The 25530-nt window shown below is 33.0% G+C and overlaps 2 protein-coding genes across 3 annotated transcripts; both read left to right on the top strand.

Annotated features, from left to right (window-relative positions):
* Positions 1-959: 959 nt before the first annotated feature.
* LOC144853762 (ATP-dependent DNA/RNA helicase DHX36-like) lies at positions 960-11397 on the top strand. Of its 2 annotated transcripts, none has more exons than XM_078711585.1 (20): positions 960-1110; positions 1561-1989; positions 2249-2351; positions 2845-3014; positions 3569-3739; positions 3861-4015; positions 4094-4195; positions 4348-4494; positions 4858-5001; positions 5874-5976; positions 6496-6639; positions 7150-7476; positions 7801-7899; positions 8004-8177; positions 8296-8466; positions 8882-8981; positions 9228-9324; positions 9791-9911; positions 10331-10486; positions 10974-11397. In XM_078711585.1, the coding sequence occupies exons 2-20, from the start codon at positions 1573-1575 to the stop codon at positions 11157-11159; spliced, it is 3087 nt and encodes a 1028-aa protein (XP_078567711.1). In that variant the 5' UTR covers positions 960-1110; positions 1561-1572; the 3' UTR covers positions 11160-11397. The 2 variants fall into 2 exon arrangements, with proteins under 2 accessions (XP_078567711.1, XP_078567712.1); XM_078711586.1 differs by having other exon boundaries at positions 966-1080.
* A 195-nt stretch (positions 11398-11592) lies between these two features.
* Positions 11593-20724, top strand: LOC144854406 (transmembrane protein 214-A-like). Its single transcript, XM_078712354.1, has 16 exons — positions 11593-11706; positions 12431-12699; positions 13005-13095; positions 13767-13898; positions 14572-14654; positions 14896-15001; positions 15491-15572; positions 15692-15793; positions 15934-15973; positions 16548-16649; positions 17056-17196; positions 17540-17641; positions 18263-18380; positions 18504-18600; positions 18892-19060; positions 19676-20724. Exons 1-16 carry the CDS (start codon positions 11601-11603, stop codon positions 19868-19870), a joined length of 1935 nt encoding a protein of 644 aa, XP_078568480.1. The 5' UTR covers positions 11593-11600; the 3' UTR covers positions 19871-20724.
* Positions 20725-25530: the final 4806 nt, after the last annotated feature.

Genomic DNA, 25530 nt, shown 5'->3' with positions numbered 1-25530 from the left:
AGGTTCCCGCCCGGAAAATGTTTTATTTACATGATTTGAACAATCTTCTAATGTAAAGATTAACAACATCGACATTTTAAACATTGACTCTGCTAAAGGGAACACAAAGGATATTATATCGTTTGAAGGTTTGCATGGCGAAATCAAATGTTGATATCAAGTTTGCGGTACACCACGTATATTAGTTCTGAAAAGAACTGTTGAGTTTCTCGACGTTTCGATCAATATGCTTTGATCGTCCTCTGGTGCCAAATAGGTTCACCAAATTGGGTCCATTTGAGCAGCACAGTGTACATACAAAAAAAATATTAAAATGCAGTGACTTATTTTATTTCATATCACTGTGCTCCACTATCACCAAATTGGGTCCACTTGAGCACAGTGTATTAATACGAATGAAATAATAGAAACTTGTGACTTTATTTCCATGTTATCTGTGCTCCATTGGCGCCAAATTGGGTCCACTTGAGCACAGTACATACGAAAAGATATTAAAGTTCAGTAACTTATTTTTATTTTATAGCACTGTGCTCCACTGGCGCCAAATTTGGTCCACTTGAGCACAGTTTATTAATATACGAAAATATATTAATATTTAGTGACTTTATTTCTGTTATATCGCTGTACTCCACTGGCGCCAAATTGGGTCCACTTGAGCACAGTGTTACGAATGAGATATAACATTTTATTTTATACCACTGTGCTCCGCTCGTGCCAAATTGAGTCCATTGAGCTCAGTGTATTAACATACGAAAATATAAAATGAGTGACTTATTTCAATTCTATATCACTGTGCTCCACCGGTGCCAAATTTGATCCACTGGACCAGTTACCGTAGTACTATTTCTAAAGTAAATAAAGGCATAAATGGCGCTCCGTAGAGAAGTATTACTCAAGTATTTTATTTAGGTCAATCGTCACGGGCTATTGCGTTTAGAAGAACGTGGCCGGCTGCAAAAAGTACACAAAAACTAATGATAACAAAATGTCCAAATCACTTGTCAAATAATTTGTAGATACTGTACCGAAATGCTCCAAATCTGTTAAACCCACACCCTATCTACGCCGTATTATGTTGTGGTAACATTCTAATACTGTTTAAAATAAGAGGTAAATGGAATTGTATAGAAATAAAGGGTAGGCCTAGGCCTAGCTAGTACTAGCCTAGATATGATGCATGGATGGCTGGTAGTAAACTAACTAAAAGTAGGGCAAAAAGAAGGCCATCATGGTTGATTGTATTTTGTATGCGAGATTAAAAGGAGAGGCCTAGCTTGGTCTGGCCTATTTGCTATGCTGTGGTAACTAGGCTATGCTGCAGTGGTATAGTAGGTTGAGGGGTCAAGTTCGCCCAAGAAAGTAACGACTCACCAACGCAATCAATAATAATCCATTCATGCATTATAAAACCTAAAAAAGTACAGCGATAAATTAATAATTTTGATGCCATTATTAATTTAATCTTAAAAACTTTATGCCATTTTATTAATCTGATCATTATGATCTAGGCCTAGTGCTACTGTAATATACTGCATAATCATAAATTGGTATTTTTTTCAGAATGAGCAACGAATGTTACATATTTTGTCACTGGCACTGCTAAGAAACTGTCGGCTTACATCATCAACTACTTTTAGACGAAGTCTAACTTTAAGTATGGCCGAACAGGGCCATGGGTCGTGGAGAGGACGTGGAGGTGGTGGTCCAAGAAGGGAAAACCGTGGCTACGGAGGGTATAGACACTATGGACGTGAAGCTGAAGGATTTGAAGATAGAAGAGACGCAGATTACAGGGGTAACAGAGGAGGAAGGGGCAGCAGAGGAGGGGGAAGAGGTGGCGGAGGAGGGGAAAGAGGTGGCGGAGGAGGGGGAAGAGGTGGTAGAGGAGGACGAGGTGGCAGAGGTGGTCCACCTCCAGGCTTAAAAGGTCGAGAGATTGGCATGTGGTATGCTCAAAGAGCGAAAGCACAACAAAAGCAAATAGACCGGGTAATTGTTTAATTAAATCATAAAAAATATTATTCTCTCAGTCTCGCCCTAAATGATGCAATGACTGTCTAATAATTTTTTAATTTTTTGCCAGCTCATTGTAGCTTCTCGACACAATTTTGGTAGATTCTAGTCCAGACGACCCAAAACCTGATATGTATTGTGTCAATGTCATTGGTCATTGTTTGGATCTAGAATCCATAAAAACTGTTGAAAAAATCAATAGCTCCCTCTAACAAGCTGCCTCCTTCTTTTTTAGGAACCGACTGTAGTGATGCAGAATAGTCATATAAACCGCATCAACCGTCTGTTGTCAGATGTCAAGTCAGACGACACAAGAGATGACCTTTCAGACTCGCACAGTTTGTGATTTTTCAACTTATTTTATGTTGTGGACTTTAAAACACAGAAGCTTCTTATTCTCTGTTTAATAATAATAATTGTACACTTATTGACTGTTTAATGTATTTAGTAATTGGTCATATATTTTCTTTACTCTGATGTAAATTGTAATTTATACCATGCAGAATGTATACTAAAAACACCAGTAAAACAATTTGCAAGTAAAAGTTGGGCAAAACATCTGACCAATCAGCTCTGTCTACACTGTCAAAGTTTATGTGCCCATATAAGGACATGATGATGTCATACTACTACCATTATGTAGGCATATCAATACCATATTTGGGCACATCACACTTCTAGATACACTAGACATAATACAAAGCTACTTTGCAGTAGTTATAAAATGATCTTAATTTATTACTTAACTATCTACATTCAATTTATATAATATACATATTTTTTAATTCTATAAATTATTTTAGAATATATTACTTGGTTGTGTATCTATAGATAACAGCAAAAGTGCAGACAGCAATAAAGCATTTTACTCGCAGAAGCTGAGAGACAATCAAGAACTAAATGAAATGTTCCTGAAGGAGTTGGAATCGAAAGAAAATAATTTGGTTTATAAACGTATGCAGGAATTTAGACAGAAGCTTCCAAGCTACAAGATGCAACAGGTATTCTAGTTTTGAAGCAGTCAATGATTGTTGAAAAGCAAGATTTTGTTTGCCCAATTCTTGTATGATCATGTTTTAAAAAATTGTTGCGCACAACAAATGAGTGTTGTTGCTAAGCACTGCTTGTTGGCTTATACCCTTTTCACATCTGCAAAATGTAACAACTTGTAACAAGCTGTAACTAGGTTTGCATAGTGTGAATACAATCTCCCGAGATTTCACTGGGAACCCCTGTGAAATCTCGGGAGAAAAACAGAATGATAAAAAGCATGTTTTTGTTCCGAGTTCTTACTGCGCGCACGTGTATTGCCCTGGTATTAAACCGACCAATCCTAGCAATCAAATAGCGCGCAACTACGCATTCCTTCCGAGATTTCGCGGGGTTCGTAAATCAGGAGCTCAAACCAGGTTACAAGTTGTTAAAAGTTGTAACAATTTATGCAGATGTGAAAAGGGTACTAGATGAGTAGGTACTCACTTCACAAGACAATACAAAAATGCTTTGTCAACATCTGGTTGACACTAGGCATTAAAAAGTAATTCATGTTTTCCAGGAAATTTTAGATGTCGTCAACTCCAATCAGGTGGTAGTACTAAGTGGTGAGACCGGTTGTGGAAAAACAACACAGGTATCGCAGTTCATCCTTGATGACCAAATAAGGCAAGGTCAAGGTTCATTATGCAGAATTGTTTGTACACAACCTAGACGAATAAGTGCAATATCTGTAAGTGAAAATTTAATTATTATTATTATTCTTATTTTGATTAAATGTTGAACTTATATTAAAATAAAATATTTATCCTAAAGCTCCTCTATTTAACATTACTCTGTTGAACATTTCTTAGGTTGCACAACGTGTAGCTGCAGAAAGAGCAGAGCCCTGCGGCCGTGGTAACAGTTGTGGATACCAAATCCGATTGGAAGTTGAGTTTCCTAGACAACAAGGTTGCATCATTTATTGTACTACAGGAATCTTACTGAAATGGATGGAATGTGACAGGTTAGTATCTTAAAGGAACTAAACTTAACCAAAGGAATTTTGTTTGTATGAAAATTAATTTTTTTCCTTTTTTCCCAGCGATTTGAATAGTACAAGTCATGTGATACTAGATGAAATTCATGAACGTGATGTTCTCTCTGACTTTCTTCTTATTATGTTAAGAGATATCCTTCCTAAACGGTAAGCACAATTTTTTTTTTACATAGGATACAATACATATACATTTCCTAATACTCTTGAAGAATTTAGAATTCACATTTTGTGTGTTCACATTTTGTGTGTTCACTTTTTCTGTATTCACATTATGTGTGTTCACATTTTATGTGTTCTAGGCCCAATTTGAAGCTTATCTTGATGAGTGCAACATTGAACGCAAGCAAGTTTTCAGAGTATTTTGGAAATTGTCCGATGTTAAATATTCCAGGATTTACATTTCCAGTACAAGAATATTTTCTTGAGGATGTACTGAAACTCACTAGGTACAGCAGATTTACTTTTTTAAAATTCATTGGCTTCTAATCTAAGGGTCTTGGGTTTAAGTCCTGTCAGTGTCAGGATTTTTTCTAATGACACACTATAACTCTACTCCCAAAGACTTGTATAAGACTTTGTTTATGTAGAGCATCTTGTGTATACTTTTGTCTTGTGAATGGGATTGCCACCTTTATGAAGGATAGTGAAGGAATTCGCTTATGGTTATCCTTGGAAATTTGCCTAAATATATATACAAATAAAAGAAATGAATAAAATTAAAAACTGTTCCTCTTTTTGCTAATATTGTTAATTAAAATTAAAATTGCCTTTGATAGTTTCTGTATTATGTTTGTCAATTGAATGATTAGATACTTTCCTCCGGAGAAGACCAAACGCTTTGAGCCTGTTTGGGTCAAATTTCGTAAAGGACGTCAAGTACGAGAAGAAGAAATGAAAAAGCAACAAGATTACCAGGAAATGTTTGATGAATATATAGCTCAACAACGAAAACTGTAAGTTCTTATTTGTGTGTTATACTATATTATACTCTTCAACAGATATGTTTCATTTGTATACTGTTTAACATTTTCATAAAATAAGAGAATATATGTAGACTTTCTTTATCCATTATTCCATTATTGTTTGAAACAGTTAAAAAATAACAAGAATTTATAGTAAATTAAATTATACAATAAAAGGGACTGTTTCAGGGATCGAAATTAGAAGTAAAAGAACTTGTCTTAACCACACCTCTAAACAGAAAAAAGACAAATAAACAATTACATGATATAGCACTAGCTAATATTAAATATAAATAATAATCATAATTATTTCAAATATTTCATTTAACAAATACAACTACAGCACATTATGTATTTAGAAATATAAGATTTATCTCCACTTGTAAAGAAGAATATGTCTACAAGCAACAATTCAACTGGATCAGATATGTAATTAGAAAAGAAAATGAAGATCCTACAAAAATTCTTACTTTTCACACAACACAAAATAAACGAAGAGGTCGGAAGATACCATCAGTACTTGATAGAGTTGTACAACAAAGTCAACTTACTAGATGCAACTTCATTGGAGCCTGCTTCAACAGAAATTTATAATTCCCAGCAATGTTTTAACTGTATATATGAACTGTTTTATAAGTTGTTTTGTGACTGTGCAATTTGGTAGTAGTCACTCTCGTACTGTACATTTAAAAGTAACACATCCAAATGCCAACTTTAAGTCAATGGCTACCAGATGTCTCTGTGAGACGGTTATTTGAACCAGTACCAGTACCAGTAAATTAAAGATATACGTATACAGTAGTGTATAGATATATAGATAGTGTAAAGTTTTATACATTTGTTTGTTTTGTTTTGCTATTTAGAAAGGATGAGGAGACCGTCAACAGCCTTATGCATATGGACCATGATGTTATAGATTACGACATGATATTGCAAACCATTTTATACATTGTGCGAGAGAAAGGCGTAAGTTCATTAAACTATACTTATTTGTATCCAAGTGCGAAAGGAGTATTTGTATATTATAACAGTTTCTAGTGTGTAACTAAATGAATGTAAATTATTCCGAATTAAAGATGAAATGAATAAATGTACAGTAGGTGTAGAATTTAGAAGCAAAATAATGAATAAATTCCACAAATACTACAGTTAATACTATACTGAATACTTGAGTGAAACCCCTACTTTGGGACACCTCTATTCAGGGGAAACTCATATTACATATAAACACTTTCCAATTAAAAGTACAAGGGGATGTATATGTTTTAACAGTACGGATAACCCCTTTTCAGGGGACACTCCTATTACATAAAAACACTTTCCAAAAGTACAAGGGGAAGGATATGTTTTACCACTACGGATAACCCCTATTCAGGGGACACTTTTTGGGACCTGTGTATCCTTGGTAGGGGCTCTACTGTATGGTAAATATTTAACATTCAAGTACAATTAAAATAAATTTACATTGTTTTATTCTATTTATAGGATGGAGCTATTTTAGTGTTTCTTCCTGGTTGGGATCAGATAAGTAAATTGAATGATAAATTGATGACTCAAAGAATGTTCAAGTCAAGAGACTATCGTATTATTCCTTTGCATTCAATGATGCCTACCGTCAACCAGCATGAGGTAAGGCACTGTCTACACTATCAAACTAGTTTGACAAAAAAAAGAGTGATGTGCCCAAATATGGTAGTGATATGCTTAAATATGGTAGTGATATGACATCATCATGTCCATATATGGGTGCATGAGGTAATATACTAAGGGACTATGTCAACATTATTCTACTACAGTTACTGCAGCAGCCAGTATCTATGTACTGTTGTAAGCAGTTCATAACATTCTAAATATAACACATTTCAAGTGTTTATTTACATTTATGAGAGTACCTTTCCCTCAGTCCACCACAGAAAGTAAGAACTCTATAAGAAAACTATCTAAAGCTCTGTCTACACTTTATGAAAAAATGTGATGTGCCCATATATGGACACAATAATGTCATATTACTACCATATTTGGGCTCATCACACTTTTTTTCTCAAACTAGTTTGATAGTGTAGACAGAGCTTACTAATTTTGATGTATTTTAATCTACCATGTTTTTGATTGATGTTTTCTCTTTGTATTTCAACACAGGTGTTTCAAAAACCACCAAAAGGTGTCCGCAAAATTATAATAGCTACCAATATTGCTGAAACGAGTATCACCATAGAAGACGTGGTGTTTGTCATAAACGCTGGTAAAGTTAAAGAAAAGAATTTTGATGTCAAGAACAATATTAGTACCCTACAACCAGAATGGACTAGTCTGGCAGCTGCTAAGCAGCGGAGGGGTAGAGCAGGAAGGGTTCAACCCGGTGAATGTTATCATCTGTACTCCACACTACGTCAGAGTCTGATGACTGATTACCAGTTGCCAGAAATGCAAAGGACGCCTTTGGAAGAAGTTGCTTTACAGATCAAGGTAAGAATCAGAGAACAATTACTTGAGTGTTTATGTGTGCTGCTTGGAGCAACATAAAATGCCTTTATTTTTATGTTTACCAAGCAGATTGAGGAAGGTAGCACTAGGTACGCACACCTCTTGAAAGCCTCAATGAAGTTAACTCACAGTTAGCGCTTCCCAGTTTAAAAGATCCTGATTACACTCATCAACACTAATTGGGACGAAGTACTGTTATTAATAAATGGATTTTCTCAAAGCATGAATTTGATTGAGTTTAGTCAACAACTCCATTACATTTGCCATACTTGAATGCATTTGTTTTTCTTTTTATGTTTTATACAGACCCTGAAACTTGGACTTGTGAGGAATTTTCTAGACAAAGCCATGGATAAACCTGAAGATCGTTCAGTTGAATTAGCTCTGACTGCTCTAAAACAAATGGTAAGAACAATATTTAATATGTGCCAATATTTCAACTATTATTGATTTATAATATTATTTACATAATGATAACAAAAAAATCATAATTTTATTTTGATTTAAAGAATGCCCTTGATGAGACGGAGAATTTGACCTCACTTGGTTACCATCTTGCTAGACTCCCCGTCCAGCCAAGAATTGGTCGTCTAATCCTTTTTGGAGCAATGTTTTGCTGTCTGGATCCGATTCTTACAATTGCTGCTTCTCTCAGCTTCAAAGATCCATTTTTTATTCCACTGGTAAGTGTACAGTAAGCTTTATATATTATTAAATATTGTTCTCAATACTAATCCATATCTGTCAAAGTTGTATGATATTGTTGATTGTGTTACTAGTGTGTTCTGATTTTAATGCTAGGGTAAAGAAAAGGAGGCAGATGCCCAGAAAGTGAAGTTGTCTTATGAATCTAAAAGTGATCATTTGATGATGGTGTATGCGTTCCGTGGTTGGGAAGAGGCACGTGCAATGGGTTCCCATGCTGAAAGGGCGTACTGTTGGGATAACTTTATGTCCATGAATACTTTAAAGGTAAGGCAAGCGCACAATAAAATCACACATATACAGCATGTAAGTAAGATCACATATAAAACATACAAATAAAAGCACACATATACAGCACACAAATAAAAGAACACAAATTAAAGCATGCAGATAAAAGAACACAAATAAAAGCACACATACACATTTCTGTGAATCTGACAACGTGGTGGTGTTTGCCAATCCCATGGTCTAGGGTTCAATCCTGACCTAGTGTCAAGACTGTAACTCAGTCGCGACTCTTTCTACTACACTCCCTAAGCCTCTAATAAAAAAAATAATAATTCGAGAAAACTAATATTTAGAGAGTCTTTTGCTGTAATGGTTGCATATGAATTTGTTTGTTTAAGTTCTCTCTCTCTCTCTCTATATATATATATATCTATATCCATATTTATTCCTTTAGATGTTGGATAACATGAAGACACAGTTTTGTGAGCTATTGTGTAACATTGGTTTTGTACTTAATAAGAGCTGTAAACAGGATGAGGCTAATATTCACTCAGGTAAATCACTTTGCAGACCACAATACTTGTCTATAAAGCTCTGTCTACACTATCAAACTTTATGTGACAACAAAATGTGTTGTGTATATAAACATGATGATGTCGTATCACTACCATATTTGGTCATATCACAACCATATTTGGTACATCACACTGTTTTTGTCAAACTAGTTTGATATTGTAGACAGAGCTCAGAAAGACATCATTACTTACTATGTAAATCTGTATACTTGTTTTTGCTATTAGACAATGAGCAGCTGATAAAAGCCGTCTTGTGCGCTGGACTGTATCCTAATGTTGCACAAGTGAAATCAAGATTCTCAAAGAAGAAGCAAATTTCTCGGTAAAAAATAGAAAAATATTACTCTTAACACATATCAGTTCACTTAAAGTCGACATATGTTTTATGTCAGTTTTTCGTTTACCTTTCACTTTGAATGGGACAATTTTCTGCCCAATATTACTATGGTACTGTTTGAAACATGCTTCTTGTAGATACAGTAGTACCCCTATTAATGAGATACAGTACCTGGAGGATGGATTGGCCATAGTGCTAAAACATACATTCGTTTTACTAGAAAGTGTGCTCTTAACAAGGTTGTCCCTTAAATAGGGGTTTCCCCTGTATGAGGTTTACACTGCATATGGTGCTAAAATATTTATCGTTTTACCATGGAGGAACTTCATGGGTTTACTAGAAAGTGTGCTCTTAACAAGGTTGTCCCTTAAATAGGGGTTTCCCCTGTATTGAGGTTTACACTCAAGATGGTTGTCCTTAATAAGGAGTTCTACTATATTTTCTGTTTCAGTGTAAAGTGCTATACCAAACAAGATGGCAAAGTGGAAATACACCCTAAGTCCATCAACTCAAAGGAGACAAGCTTTGCAAGCAATTACCTGTTGTATCACTTGAAAATGAAATCAACCGGGGTAAGTCAACAAAGACATTTGTATGTACATGGTATTCCCTCTAAGGAAGTTGAAAATGCAAGAAATAATGTTTGTTTTCAACCAAACGGCTATGAGTGCTCACCAGCTAAATCCAGAGGCCCCAGAACTTAAGGTGCCCAGAGCATGAGCAGCCCAAATCCAGCATGGATGGCCCCTTAGGAGTGCTAAACCAGTGGCCTTTGCTCGCTGCATTACACCACCATTTCAAACTTTGTTTTGCTTAAAAATATCACATTACTATCCCTTATTTTTTTTAGTTTGTTTATTTCACTTACAGGACACTCCTTAGATAAGATGCAACAATAAATATGATACATAAACAATACATATTCCAATAAAACCGTTTTGAAGGATTTGACAATATTTGACCATAAACTATTTTTGTTACTTCTTTCAAGGTGTACCTACACGATACCACAATAGTAGAGCCGTACCCTTTGCTGTTCTTTGGCGGTGATCTCCACGTTGGAGTTGATGACGATGGTCTTGAGATCATATCGGTAGACAATCAAATTACTTTTAGGTCCCAAGAAAGCATTGCAGCTATTGTTAAGGTAAGTATTGGTTTAAATGAGTTTGTTCACTTACATAAGTTTATTGACTTAAGCTCTGTCTACACTATCAAACTAGTATGACAGAAAAATGTGATGTGCCCATATATGGACATGATGATGTCATATCACTACCATATTTGGGCATATCACCACCATATTTGGGCACATCACATTTTTTTGTCAAACTAGTTTGAAAGTGTAGATAAAGTTTAAGTCTTAGCATTTATAATGTCCTAATCATTCATAGTTTGTGGAACATTGCTGTAAGCTCTGTCTACACTATCAGATTAGTTTGACAAAAAAGTGTGATGTGCCCAAATATGGTAGTGATATGACATCATCATGTCCATATATGGGCACATCACATCACATAAAGTTTGATATTGTAGACAGAGCTTTAGACCTTGTGTTGGATAACTGTACTACTGCATGCATGCATTTTAAATAAAAAATCAAAACTTTTGGATTAATTTGTTTTTTTTTGTAGGATCTCCGCAAAGAATTAGACAAACTGTTGGAAAAAAAGATAACCCGTCCAGGGTTGACCAATTGGAGCAATACCGTAAAAGAAGGGAAGATAATGAATGCTATTGTTGATTTGTTGACCATGTACGGTCCGAAACGAGATCAGATCGCAAGAGATGATGAAGATGATGACGACGATGAATTTTAAGTTGCATAAATGTATTTAAACTTACGTTAAACTTCAATGTTGATGTTTTGGGTATTTTTTAAATAATATTTTTGTTTATATAAAATATTGTATCTTCTGAATAAACATGTGTAAAACAAACTGTGCTTTACAAAATGATAATTACTTACTCAGCAAAAACAGAGTCACACTCGTATGTAAAATATCAATTGATTGATATAAGGTTTTAAAAAATGATTAAAAAACATGTGAAAACGTTGCAAGTACTAGATTTTTAAAATTAAAATACAGTGCTTTTTCAAAATGTGTGTGTTAATTTTGTTTAAATGATGTATAAAGCCATAACTGTATACAAAGTATTGTTCTTTAGGGTGTTTTTAACTTGTAAAATTTTGATCAATATAAAATGGCAGTTTTGGCGTTCCATATTCATAAAATCAACACATCATCTCTCTTGTCAAAATGGCTTCGCCGGCGAAATGGGACGTCGTATCTCATGGAAAGAAAAAAGATAAGAAAACGTCAAAGAAAGCGTTTATTGAAAACGCTACTATAGTCGATACTTCTGGTATGTTTATTAGTATTAAATTGAAAGAAATAAAGGCATGAAATGGCCTCCTACTTGGTGTTTTACTAGGAAATGTCTAGGCTAGACTGTGGTCTGTTCGTATGGAAGACAGTCGACTAGGCTACTGTTGGCCGAGAAATGAACTGGCATCCGGGTTGACTGACAAAGAAAGCATACGGCTAGCAATCTGCTGACTGTACTGTGTACAGATTGTGTACCATATGGTGCATGCGCGACCTTCATATTTTTAGGGTTTTGATTAATTTTAATGTAATTTATAAACTTATAATCATTAGTTTATACATAATGTAGCCTGCTATTCATTGATTATTAGGGCCTTAGGCCTAGGCCTATTTTATATAAATTAGTTTTAAAATGTTTTTTTTAAATATTTATTATAAATATAAATTTACTTTGTTTTTGCCTAGGCCTAGCAGTTAGCTAGCTAGGCTAGGGCCTAGTCTGGTCGTGGTAGGCCTAGACCTATACATAAACTAGATTTTTGGTTGTTCCGCAACCGAAATATCCAACTTAAAATAAAGATAGATCCAACTTAAAGATCAACTTCATACACTTTCCATTTAGGTATCTTAAAGAAGATTTATAGTAATTACTATTCCAACAAACAAATCATTTTATATCATTTTTTTTTCTTCATATATTATAATAAATATCAGAATTTAATTGAAAAAGTTTTAAAATTTTCTTGACTTTCATTTCAAAGCTCCATTGGAAACCAGTAAAACCATTTATCAAGCTTTGGATAAAAAAAAGAAACCATTAAGTCCTGTGAACAGTTCGACGATAAGCTCCTCCTCTAATGGAATACAGGGAAAGAAACCAACACAAGCAGGAGACAAAGCAGCAAAAACAAAGAAGAAAGAAAAGAAGGCAGCTCCAGTAACATGTTTAGAAGATGCTTTGAAAACATTGAGTTGTAATGATATGAAAAAACAATTCAATGAAATCAAATCCAAAAGCAATGCTCCCTCTGTGAGTTAAAATATTTTGTTTTGTTTTTTATTTATGGAACCAAACCTAGGGCGATCTTTTTTTTAGATTATTTAAAAAAAATCTGTATGATGATTTTTCACATATAGTATTAAGTTCTGCAGGCTCTTTGTTAACAAGTTGTCTTGCTTACCATACACTGTTAGTATTCACTTTTAATCAGTATTCAGTTTCAGAAGTAATTTACACTTGAAATTAAAGCGATATGTGCTTATATTTACAAACTCCATAATTTTATCATTAATATTTATTATTTAAGATATAAATAAACTAACATTTTTTTTCAGCTGTGGCTTGGAGAGTTTGTCAACTTCTTGAATGTTAAATTGAATGTGGCTACCAAGATTACAGATCCTTTCTTCTTAGAAAAACCACCAGGTATTGTTTTGAATTTATAATAAATTTGTTTTCAGTATCAGTATAACGGCAATCGCAACAGCATCTTTGTTGCTTTTTTAAATCCACATCATCATCTCTTATAAACTACTACTAATATCATCCAGTGTTCTCCCAATTTAGAATTACATTCTGGCCAATTAAGCATGTTAATATCGTAGCATAATTTACCTAATCTAATATGAAAAAGTCAAATCTCTTACTCTATTTAGCCAATTTATTCTTGTAAATGTTGTTAGCAAAACCAACAAGCTATTAGAAAACACTGGAATAACCACTATTAATTATTATCATTGTTTTGTAAAATTAATGTTCATACATTTCATTAATCTCTGTCTACACTATCAAACTAGTTTGACAAAAATAAAGTGTAATGTGCCCCAAATATGGTAGTGATATTCCTAAATATGGTAGTGATATGACATCATGTCCATATATGGGCACATCACATTTTTTTTGTCTCTTAAAGTTTGATAGTGTAGACAAGGCTTAAGAAAATGTTGGGCCTTGCCTGCTGATACTAGATGAGGCTCATCAGCAATTGGCTATTTTGACTTTTTTTTTTTACTCTCATTTTTATGTTATAATGTATCTTATGAAAATAAAATTGACTTAAATTTAATACAGCTTTATTCTTGCCTTATTTTTCACAGCTTACCCTCTGAGTGCATTAAATCAAAACCAATTGGAGTTCTTAGTGGCAACTTTTAAGCAGTTTGATGAGTCCATGTTGGAGCAGTTTTTTACTTATTGTATGACGGAGATGAAGAAAGACTCCGAAAAAAGTACAATTGATCAATTATTGTTTTTAATTTCATGGATTTAATTATAATTCTCTGATTTTAATACCAGACCAAATAGCAAATTTAGTTTATACCAGATGTCCAGGGCTGCAAACTAAGGGGTATTTGGTCATTTGCGACCTCATTTTTCTGGTTGCGACTAAAGAATTAGAATAGGTCGCGCATAGCGCGACAAGATCGTCTGCTTGTGCGAGTTGTTTCAAATTGAAGTCAGGTGTGTTTTCCCTATCAAACACTGTGATAATTTAATCAGTCTCTCTACTACGGAAGGCCCACCAACCAAGGAGAACAATGACCTACGATCTATTTACGTGTAGGGCTACGAAAGGTTACGCGTAGATACAAAGCAGTAATTTCTTTCTGTACTGTAAAAAGAATAGATCTTGCGTGAATATAACCAGTGGCGCATCAGGACCAGTGCCTAAAAAGTGCATAACCCAAAATAATTGCATTCTTCTGGGCGGAATTTTTATGTGCTCAGAAATCGATTGAAACAATCTATACTTACTCAAAGATTCCCAGCATATAAGGTGTAGTAATCTACAAATATTCAATCAATGTCAAGATTGCATGCAAAACACAGTTCATATTTGTTTTAATTTGTTAGTAAACATAATTAAAGACTCAAATACTTATTAATGTGTTGTATTCACAGCTGGTCCTAACTATGGCTACAGAATTACACTCCAGTGTCTTGCTAGAAACTACCCGCAATTTGTTACCAAGTCAACAAAATTAGTAAGTAAAAATAATTAATGAAATTGAATCCAATATTTCAGAACTTTTACAACAGAATAGTTAAAAGTTAAACTATAAAATAGCTATGACTGGTAGTATATTTACCTTCTATAAATGTAATGAATATAATTCAGAAGCATTGGTTAATATATTTGGATTTTAATATCAAAAGTGTATCAGTGAAATTTAAACAGTATTCACTATCTTGTTTGTTAAAATACCCATTTTGTTTATTTTTAAGAATTTAGAGTTTATAAAAAAGAAACAGGGGATGCAACAGCAATGCCAGTTTGTGATGTGGGTTTGCAGTCAGGCGGGTAATGATGATGTACACATAGCATTTAAAGGTAAAATAAGATAAATTAAACTTTATTGTTACGTGTACAACCGAGGTATACTGAACTTGAGTTGTTGACACATATAATCATGGTTGATTACAACGTACAGAAAGGAATATTGTTAGTTTGTGATGCAAGTCTGTATTTAGGCTGGATGAGGTTGTCCTAGCATTTAAATGTAGGGGGCGGGGAGGTGTGGAGGTTACTATGTCAGTTTGTGATTTGAGTTTTGAAATCAAAATGCTAATGAAACAAATATATGGAAATGGGGACCAAAGCTGTTACTTAAAATCTAAACTAAACTTACCTTCAAGGTTCATTTAAAGTTAAGTTGCCTTATTTTTTTGAGTTAATTAGCGCTACATATTGTTTGTAATGTACAGTAATTTGTTGTGCTTATTACCATTTTTCAATGTCATTTTGTTTTAAAGTCTAGTTTATGTATTGTTTATAATAATTGCATTGCTAACTGAAATCCACCTGATCTTTTTTTATTAGTTTGGAGTGATCTGATGCTTCCACTTATTGGCTACAAGGCTTTTTCACAGTTTTCAATTAATTATCTTGAGGAAATAATCCAGTAAGTAATTTGATTGTTTAAATATTTGTTTTCATTTGGTGATCCATCAATTAGTTAACTATTTTTCACTGTCTAAAATATATTTATAATATACTTTCTCTCAAATATTTTGTTTTCAGAAGAATGAAAAAGCAGAAAGTTGCCAGGTTGCACATAACGCCAAGTGAATTCTTCCCAATTTTAGATTTTGTCTTCACACCTAATCAGTCACTTCCACAAAAGTAAGTCGCTCTTTTTTCACAACCGCCGATTGTTTTGGTTTCTTGTTTATTTAATTGGTGATACTGTATGTAACACATTATCAGGTTGTATACAAGTAAATATATAATAAATTATATATTATGTCTATTTTGTTTTTCAGTTTACAAAAGAAATTAGAAGATCTATATCCAAAGTTGAAGGTACTACACTTTAGATTTAAATGATAACAAATCCATTTTGTGCATTGACCTCAGATCAAATTATCTTAGGTCATGTCCTTCTTAGGTCATGTCAATCTTAGGTCATGTCAATCTTGGTAATGAATAGTTTGTATACAAGTCTGCACACAACAATTTGAACATAAGATCTTTAACTGTATTGATTTTGTGTGGACTTCACACTGGATATTAACTTAAGATGAATATCTATTTAACCATATTTCAAGAGGGTAACCCAGCCAGCTTGAGCTGATTTTATGTGACCCTCAACAATACAAGACGACACACATTATCAAAGAATTAAAAAAGACAAGAATATATAATACCAGCATGTACCAAATATAGTGAAGGGCACCAAGTCAGCTTGAATGTAGGAGGTCAATTGTATAAGAGATGAAATATGTACTTTTCTCTTTCACAAAATGTCTCTGAATACGATCCATAAATCTTTGATCGGGTTAAAGTTCACCTTAGATCTTTGATCGTGGTCAAAGGTGAACTTGCTGATCTGAATGTAATGTTTCCAATGACATTGTATGTGCGATTGTTTTTATAGGAAATGGCATTTGGTGTGGATCCACAAGAGACTCTGAGGCACTATTTTCCTTCTCTTCTTACCAGACTCACAGGTCACAACTCGTCAAAATACAAGGATGAAGTAAGCTGCAACAATACTATTGTTTTTATCATAATAAACAACATACACTTTATCAGTACAGTATTTATCAGAACAAATACATCGAATATATCACTAAAATGATACATGTTATGTTATCTATAGTTATCAAATATATCTATCACCAACATCATGCAATTTTTGTGTAATAATTTTATTTATTAATTATTGTAAATGTTATGTTTTTTATTGAGATTTGCAGATTTTTCAATTTTTTGTTCAATATTTTTAAAACATAATTTTTCTTTTTCTTGCTGTTGTGTGCTTGCTTTTTCCACCAAAACATCATGGAAAATAATTTCAATTTCAACATTATCGATTGTAATTCACATCGTATTTATGGTTATCATGATTTAACCAATTGTTATTATTTACTTTACAATTTCAGTTGCTGTTGTGTCTTGTCCGATGTCTGTCTAACGACAGGCAGTGTCTGAGTGGCTGGCGTCTTCTCTATGTATCCCACTTACAACAGTCTGCAATACTTCTTAATCATCTACTTGACAATTGGGACGGACAAACCAAAACTGTAAGTTTAAGACTGAAATCACATAAGATACTATGATCTGTATATGTAGGCATATCATGTTTTTACTTGGCACAAAATTTTGTTTTTTGATTGTTTGCGCAATGACATATTTGGGGTTTTTTTGTATTTTGTTTGTAGGATATACTGACAGAAAATCTTATTGGTTTGATATTAATGACCTCTTCAATATAGACCGAAATATGGCTCCCCCTGTCAGTGTTATTTTCTTTTTCAACTGGAACCTTTCCAAAAATCAATGTAAAAGAAACCTAAAGAGAAAGGATAGCCTACTGTGTTTGATTAGAAAAACATTTTGAAATATTAATATGATAATTGATTCTAGATCCCAAAATCGTGGCTACATGAGACAGTTCACGCTTTTAGCATCACAAATGAAGATCTTTCTAGTGACTATAAAGTGGATGAATGCAAGAAGACCTGTCAGGTAGGTTGATCATATGTTGTTTAATGCAACAACATTATAGTAATATTTTCACAACTGTAATTGCATTTAAAAACAGTATGCAAAACATGTTAACAAAATGATATTTGTAAATATAATTTATTAATTAGTTATTTATTTATTAAAATATCCAAAAATCACAGCGAAAACTGAATTGCTTGGGATTTACAAAAATATATAGATATGGAAATAACTAAGTAGAAAGCCAGATCAACTGGAGAAAGTGCTCAATAGCATGGGTAGAGCTTAATACAATAAAATAAAAACTATGAACTTGGTTACTTCATGGTGCTTTATTACTACAAATTTGTTTCATATGACCAGCAAAGCTGGCCACACTCATCTGGTAATGTACAAAGCATGAATGACACAAAATACAAGAGCTACTTGTTAATGAATTCAATGAATTTGAATGAATTAAAGCTACTAGATATAGAAATATATATAAGTAATGTAAAATGTATGTATATAGAAAAAGTAAATTGTTATATTTTTTTTGGTATTGGTATCTCATCTCTATTTTATTTCTGGTTTCAAATTTTGTAAAATCAGTAAGTTGAGTTGGTTTAAAAAAAATTCATATTGATTTTGTTTCCCTTTTAGGAACTGTTAGTAAGAATGACTGGGTTTGAGTTTCCATGGAAACTAGCTATATTTACTGCCCTCTTGAGTGTTGGTGTTCTGTTGTTTGTTGATGTTTACTCATCAGGATCATTTACAGGTATAAAATATTTAATCATTTTATTTGTAATAGAAATTAAATAGTATTCTTATTTTATCTGGAGTTTATCTGGAAAAAAAAAAATTCCTGAATATTTAAAAACTTACTTTTTTTTTGTGTTAGATTCTCGGTTAGTGGCCTTTGGCAACAAGTCTGGTGTGACAGCTGTACTATTACAGGCTTGGAGCAAAATAACCTTTTACTCATCTATTGCAAACAAGTAAGTCTTAGCTATAGTACCTGCATCATCCCTTTTTAAAGTAATTTACAGATGTATTGTCCCCTGAAAAAATGTTATTTAACATTTTTTTGTTGAATATGCCATTTTAATATCACATAATAGTTATCAACTTTGACCAAAAATTAGGTCAAAAAATATATTTATTTTTTATTCATTCTCACTCCTGAGGACAATCAAAGCATATTGAGTAAGAAACTCAACAGTTCTTTTCAGAACTAATATACGTGGTGTACCGCAAACTTCAACCATTAATTTGTGTTTGTTCTTTAGGTGGCTTCTTGAAAATATACCTAAATATTACAGTACATTCTGCAACTTCTGTGCTCCTTATCTGCAACTGCTACTTAAATATATGGCATACAGCTGCAACTACTTCCTAGAAGTAACTCAACCGATACAATTATGGTTTAAGGAATATATCCCAATTGTAATAGCCTGGGTAAGAATTCTATTTATTATTTCATTACCTTTGACCTGCAAAGTTATTTGGCTGGTTAATTTTGTATACCCCAAAGATAGAGGTTGTGCTCATAACAATCGGTTGACCAAGTGTGTTTAAGCTCTGTGTACACTATCGAACTTTGTGACAAAAAAATGATGTGGTGCCCATATATGGACACGATGACATCATAATACTACCATATTTGGGCACATCACACCTTGTTTGTCAAAGTAGTTTGATAGTGTGGACAGAGCTTTACGCATACATCTTCAAAAAAATTGAATTTATGGAAAATTAACCCTGGTGATAAAATATTATTTCTCACAACTGTAGTAAAAAAAAATTTAAAAAGTAATAATAAATGTTGACAGCGTATTTGTTCAGTTCCTTTAAAGCCTTCATGACCTCATTTAATATTCAATTTAATTTTGTTTCATAATTTATTTTTATCATAATTCCTTTGTCTTCCTTTGTTATCTTGCCATAGATAACATACTACAGTTCATCTTTTATTTATGAGATTAATTCATATTTGAATATGTGAAATAATATGTAAAATAATGTCTAAATACGATCACTTTTACAAAATCATATAAATTATTCCTTCTATAGGTTGAAGCCAAGGCACCAATCGTATTGGCAGAGGTTTCAAGATATCTGCAAATTGTGTACGAATTTGTAGCATATTATTGTGGACTTATTTGGGTATTCGTTGCTCCTTATTTTGTTGCTGTTTATAATGTTGTTGAGCCATATGTTAGCCAAGCATATGATGCTGTCATTGCCTTTGTCAAAAATGTTTTTTAACAAAAATTAATTATTCATATTCTGACAAACCAAGAATTTTCTTATGGTCGTAATATTATTAAAATACCATTTTATAGAAAACAGAAATTTTGGGCCAGACGGCGGTGCCCAAATTTGTGATTTCTTTCAATCTTTTCTCTTGGCCTGATAATAGAAACTAATTAATTAAAACCAATATACAGTTGCTTGTTCACATTCAAGTAATAGGGACTTTTAGATTTTCATGTCAACTTTGTCGGTTGCTATCTTATGACATAATTTTTATGATATGCGCATGCCCAAGTCGACTGCCACTTGTGGCATTTTACGAGTAGACGTATAACGTCATAACACTGCAAAATATTCAAATAAATCACAGATTTGATTAGTTTAGTTAGTATTGTATAAATATAATAATATATAAAGTAGATTAGTTTTAGATAAATTATTTTTCTTTCAGTCCATGAAGAAACAAGTTATTCTCCATGATCAGTCACAAACTTCACTATAAACATCAGAAATTCTAAAACATTTTCTATAAATTAAATGTCACAGTAATACTAAATAATACCATAATACCTAATATTGTTTTTAGATATTTTGTTTTATTAGGACTTTAAGTTGACAATCATATTTAAATTAGTTTATGTTGCAATACCATAGATTCACACCTTATGATCCTCTCTGCGGGTATTATTGTTTTTTAGCAGGGAAAAGTGAATTCACTCGTCCCTGGTTTTTAGCACCTGCAAACTAAAAGTTTGTTGATAACCCTATAACAGCATTGTGTAGCTGAGCTAATCGGCACACCATTTTAAAATATTGCATTATAAGACAACATTAACAATAAAATGAATCACAATTTCAAATCTTTAGATTTTCTTTGTATTCTGATTTTTAAAGCTGGTGTCACATTTGTTCGCGCAAAGTGTTGATGTAGGTAATGGCTAACCAATCAAATAGCTCAGGAATGTTCAATTTGTGCGAGAATTAAAAACAAGCGGATGACATGATAAACACTTTAAAATCTGTAGGCATCTATTCAGATTCAATTTTGTCCATATAGTTATAGTAAAGATGTATGAAGCATGTCGCGAACAACAATATGAACAATTATGATTAATAAAATCAGACATTGAATATGCCATTTTTCAGTTAAATTTATTCACTTCTGTAGAAAAAAAACAAATTAATTATTTCACTTACAAAAAGACAAAATGTCCAATTAAACTCCAACATTCTGATCGACTGTTTTTAGCTTTGTATTATAGTTTTTTCAGGCAAATATTTGTTTAAACCAATAATTTGTTGTCAAAGTGAATAACAAATTACAATCAAATATTAAACAGAAAATTGTTTCAGTTATATTGTTGTATTTTGGTATATCTTCATCATACGGCACATTTATCAGTGGTTTTCAATTTCTATTTCAAATCTATGGATTTTTGTCAATTCATATTCTTTCCAAACATGTGATTGTTTGGGAATTTGTGATTGTCTGAGTATTATTTCCTTGTTATGTTACTATGACCTGACCTCAACTATTTTTGTAAACTAGAAAATTATGGTGAATACAATATTGATTATTTCAATAACACACATTTATTAACATAAACCTTGTGTTTGTGTAACTTATCCAACCATCAGGTTCCTTTGTCCTCAAACATACAGGTAGTGATAAAATCTGATGCATTATCGCATGTATTTTAGATATTTCTTTTCAAAATATGTAGGCCTATTGTCATATGTCTCACTAAACTAAATAACACACAGATCGATCTGTTTATTTATAATCTAGAATGAAATATTGTGTCTCACTGTAGCAGGCAATCATTTTACGAAAGGTAGATAGCTAGTTCAATTACACAAGGAAGTTTAAACATTTCCATATATTTAATGTTAAAGGTTGATTTATGGTCGATTTATTTATTTATTTTTTTTTATTCTATATTGAACAACAGCTTTGTATCAGCGGCACATGTTCATTTACAAGGCAATATAAAAACAAAAATTAAAAACAAGTAAAATGAAATAGTAAAAACAAAATAGACAGAACAATATTTAACCTTTATGACGGAGTTAATATTATTATCTAATTATTATTATTATTTTTTTATTATTTGTTTCTATATTATGCTATCATGTATTCCTACAATTTTTAAGCCTATTTTTTTTCTGATTTGAAATATTGTTTAAAAATAATATATAAATATAATAATCGTTATTTACATCATTGCCAATAATAACCTACTTTAAGCTTGATTCTCAATAGAAAACAAAAATCCGGGCGCCGCAACCTAAGAAAACCTTTTAATACTCTATTTCTATGCTTCATCCTTCCTCAACCCATGATTTTTAAATATGTTAACAAATTGTTTTTTAACATAGTCTTAATAAAACAAATGTAAAGTGATTTAGGCCTACAGACGCATTGCTATTTCCATATTCATCTTTTCGTCTATGTTTTTACAACAACTTTAAAACGACATTCTGGTGTATATTCTTATATTATAAAAGCATTAACATTTACAGCTACAAATCTTTGAAACTAATCTCTTATTAGATAAATCATGTATGATACCACCAAACTTTCGGGTTAAAATAAAAATTGTGAGGCAATTGATGAATAGGCAAACTGCTTATCCAAAAGGTATGTTCCTTGTATAAAGACATCAGATCACATTCAAAAATAGAATTGATATCTTCGTTTGGTACCCACGTTTACTCGAGATCTCCGAAGTATGGTTTGCCATCAATGTATAATACTCCATCACGGAATGAAGGGTGATGTCCAGCCGCATATGCTTTAGCCATAATATCTTTATACTTCTGCTTTTCGCTCAGGTCGGCTGGCGCCAAGTCTTTCTTTGCGTAAAACCAGTCGCATTTTAAAGCCTTTGTTTTCGTTAAAACTTTATTCATCTGACGTATGTCCTTAAATGTTGCAATAATGTGTCGTGGACTTCCAGATACCTTTTTACCAACCCTTTGCGCATCCTCAATTTTAATACCATCGAGGTGCAATTCCCTTCGTATTAGACCTTGTAATTTACTTGGTGTGTCTTCGTTTTTGTCCTCACTTATACCTCCAAATCTCAAATTATGACGTATCGATCGTCTCTCTAACTTCAATAAACCGTTTTGAAGATCCGTTATTGCTTGGTCTTTTTCTTTTAATTTAAGTACCATGCCTTCTATTTGTGGTGAAAGATCTTTTACTTCCTCAGTTTTAGGCCAGTCGGTTTGTTGTTTAGACTGTTCATACTCGGTATTCTGTACCTTGCTTTTAACCGCATTTATGTTATCTTTGTAATCTAGCTTGTTAGAAGTCATCAATTCAGAAATGTTTCTTTTTTCACCCCAATTTTTGTTTTTGTTAATATCATCTAACTTCACTTTTTGAAAACAGCTCTGCTGCTGCTCCAATTGGAACTCATCATTTTTAATGAAACTCCTTCCCTTATTTTCTATAGGCCATGGTTTTCTGTGTGGCCCACGGGAAAAACTCCTCATCCGGTCATCTTCAAATTCCAATGCTTTGGAAGGTACACGCTGTGCATACGATGCGTTGTTTTTACTGAAGTCGTCGTTATTATTTGATTTAGCTGCTGTCTGATTCAGGCCTACAACTGGATATTTGTGAGGTCGTTCGCTTGTATTTTCCAGCATAACACGCTGCTTTGGGATGAGATGTGATTGGACATTCTGTTTGTTTCTCTTGCGTTGTTTTGGACGTACAGCAGACGGACATGGAGTTGTTTGTTTCACATTTATGGTTTCTGTACTCTCTTTTTTAGTCCCATAATTTGATTTTGAATAGGATGTGCTTGGTTTTTGTACATTTTCAGTAAGCTTGTTCGCTCTAGCGTTTGAAATGATAGGCCTACCACTCTCATCAGACGAGTCATGTCTATACAGCTTTGAGTACATTGGCAGATTTGTATTTCTTATTGTAGGCCTAACATTTCTTGAGTGAGGTCGTTCGCTTTTGTTTTCCAGCCTTCCACTGATGTCGGTCTTTGTAGGCAAGAGATGGGATTGGTCAATTTGGACATTCTTTTTGTATCTTTGTGGTTTAGGAGGTATAGGTGGACCTGTTTTTTTCACCTTCGTTGTACCTGTTATGGTGTTTGTTGTTTGTTCATTTCTCAATGTGTTGTTCTCTCTTTGTGTACCACAGTCTGGAGATTCGTGTTTATGCAACATTCGATAAATTGAAAATTTTCCCCTTTTTACTGTAAAATTGCAATACAAACAATGAAGTTCGTTGTTTCTCTGAATAAATCCATTTTTTGCCAGTTCCTGCTGTGAAATCACTGTTCCTGTGGATGTTGCCATACTTCACCCGATTTATGTAACTGGAAGTATTTTCTTCTTGACTGTCAAATATGAGAACAAACCCAAGTACTGTAGGCCTATTCAGAATGTGTACGGGACGGTTGATTGGCAATTTGTTCAATTTGTCCCACCTAGAATTAAATGCAAAATTTACTTCCAATATTTTATTTTTATGCTGTTGTTTTGCAAAATTCCGATTATGCCTCATGCACTTTGGAAATTTAGGGCCTCTCTATCTCAACACGCCATAAAGCCTCTGGATTTTGGAAATTCCAATTTACATTGAAACATTTTTCTGTTCTTGTAGTGAATAGTATTTTTGTTATAATCGATTTTCAGTGAAAAACACCCGATAGAGGACGTAGTAGGATCCATAGAAAGTTATTGATAATGATTATATGACAAACTTACCAATTTGTATCTCTGAGATTCTGTAGCTTATTCAGTTATTAGAATGCGACAATTATTTACACTATGTTACGCCAAATTGTCTTCCTTTAATATTCTATCCTGTGCATGTGGTACGATTAAACACGTGACAACAAAACCACCCGGTGATTGAATAATGAATTGTTGAATGGCGAGTTCATTTTTCAAATACATTTTCTACTGTTGAACAAAAGGATTATTTGAATAGAAACCTTTAGTTTTGTTATTGGTCTAAACGGGGGTCTATATTATCAGATATTTGTACCACCACTGTTATGCCGTTCATACGCTTCTCATGTGTACAAAGTATAAATACGACGGAAACGTTACATTCATTCGTACTTGATTAAGTTTATAATGTAGGCCTATATAGATTTCATACACATTTTAAACGTATTAATCATGCATAGAAAAGGCGCCAGCACACCGGTACTACACCATTAATGACCGTTTGTAAATAATATAATGTTATAAATGTAAATAATGCAGCCTACCTAACCCTATGCGCATGCTCAATTCGAATACCATCCAGTTGTAATCGAAGCTCCCTAATATGTGTCTTCTACGTTCATCTAACTACTGCTGGTGCCAAGTCCTTAATCCTCCATTACCTAAAACTGTGTTTCCTTTGATACAGTATTCATCTGGTTTGTTTATGTTCGAATAGTTTACCAACAATATTTTAAGTATTAACATTTAAACCTAATCTTTTTACGTCTAGTTGTCCAAAAGGTACACGAATTATGCATTTAATTAAAAGAAAGTCACGGTCAAATAGAGAATCAAATTGTAAAGAAACATATTCACATTAAAAACAAAGGATATGCTTACACATAATAAATCTAAATTATTAGTATACTAAGTGGGCCTATAATAAGTAACAGTATAATAATTAACAGTATAATTATGACAGG

The sequence above is a fragment of the Antedon bifida genome, chromosome 10, assembly GCF_963402885.1.
Source record: "Antedon bifida chromosome 10, ecAntBifi1.1, whole genome shotgun sequence".
Taxonomy (NCBI): Eukaryota; Metazoa; Echinodermata; class Crinoidea; order Comatulida; family Antedonidae; genus Antedon; species Antedon bifida.
This window is presented reverse-complemented; position numbering and strand designations above follow the sequence as displayed.

Excerpts from the sequence above, each read along its gene's own strand:
- LOC144854406 (XM_078712354.1), top strand. The coding sequence starts at position 11,601 with ATGGCTTCGCCGGCGAAATGGGACGTCGTATCTCATGGAAAGAAAAAA. Across the intron at positions 12,700-13,004 it reads CCAAAAGCAATGCTCCCTCT|CTGTGGCTTGGAGAGTTTGT; the intron begins GTGAGTTAAAAT and ends ATTTTTTTTCAG. Across the intron at positions 13,899-14,571 it reads GAAGAAAGACTCCGAAAAAA|CTGGTCCTAACTATGGCTAC; the intron begins GTACAATTGATC and ends TTGTATTCACAG.
- LOC144853762 (XM_078711585.1), top strand. The coding sequence starts at position 1,573 with ATGTTACATATTTTGTCACTGGCACTGCTAAGAAACTGTCGGCTTACA. Across the intron at positions 4,196-4,347 it reads AGAGATATCCTTCCTAAACG|GCCCAATTTGAAGCTTATCT; the intron begins GTAAGCACAATT and ends TATGTGTTCTAG. Across the intron at positions 8,982-9,227 it reads TGAGGCTAATATTCACTCAG|ACAATGAGCAGCTGATAAAA; the intron begins GTAAATCACTTT and ends TTTTGCTATTAG.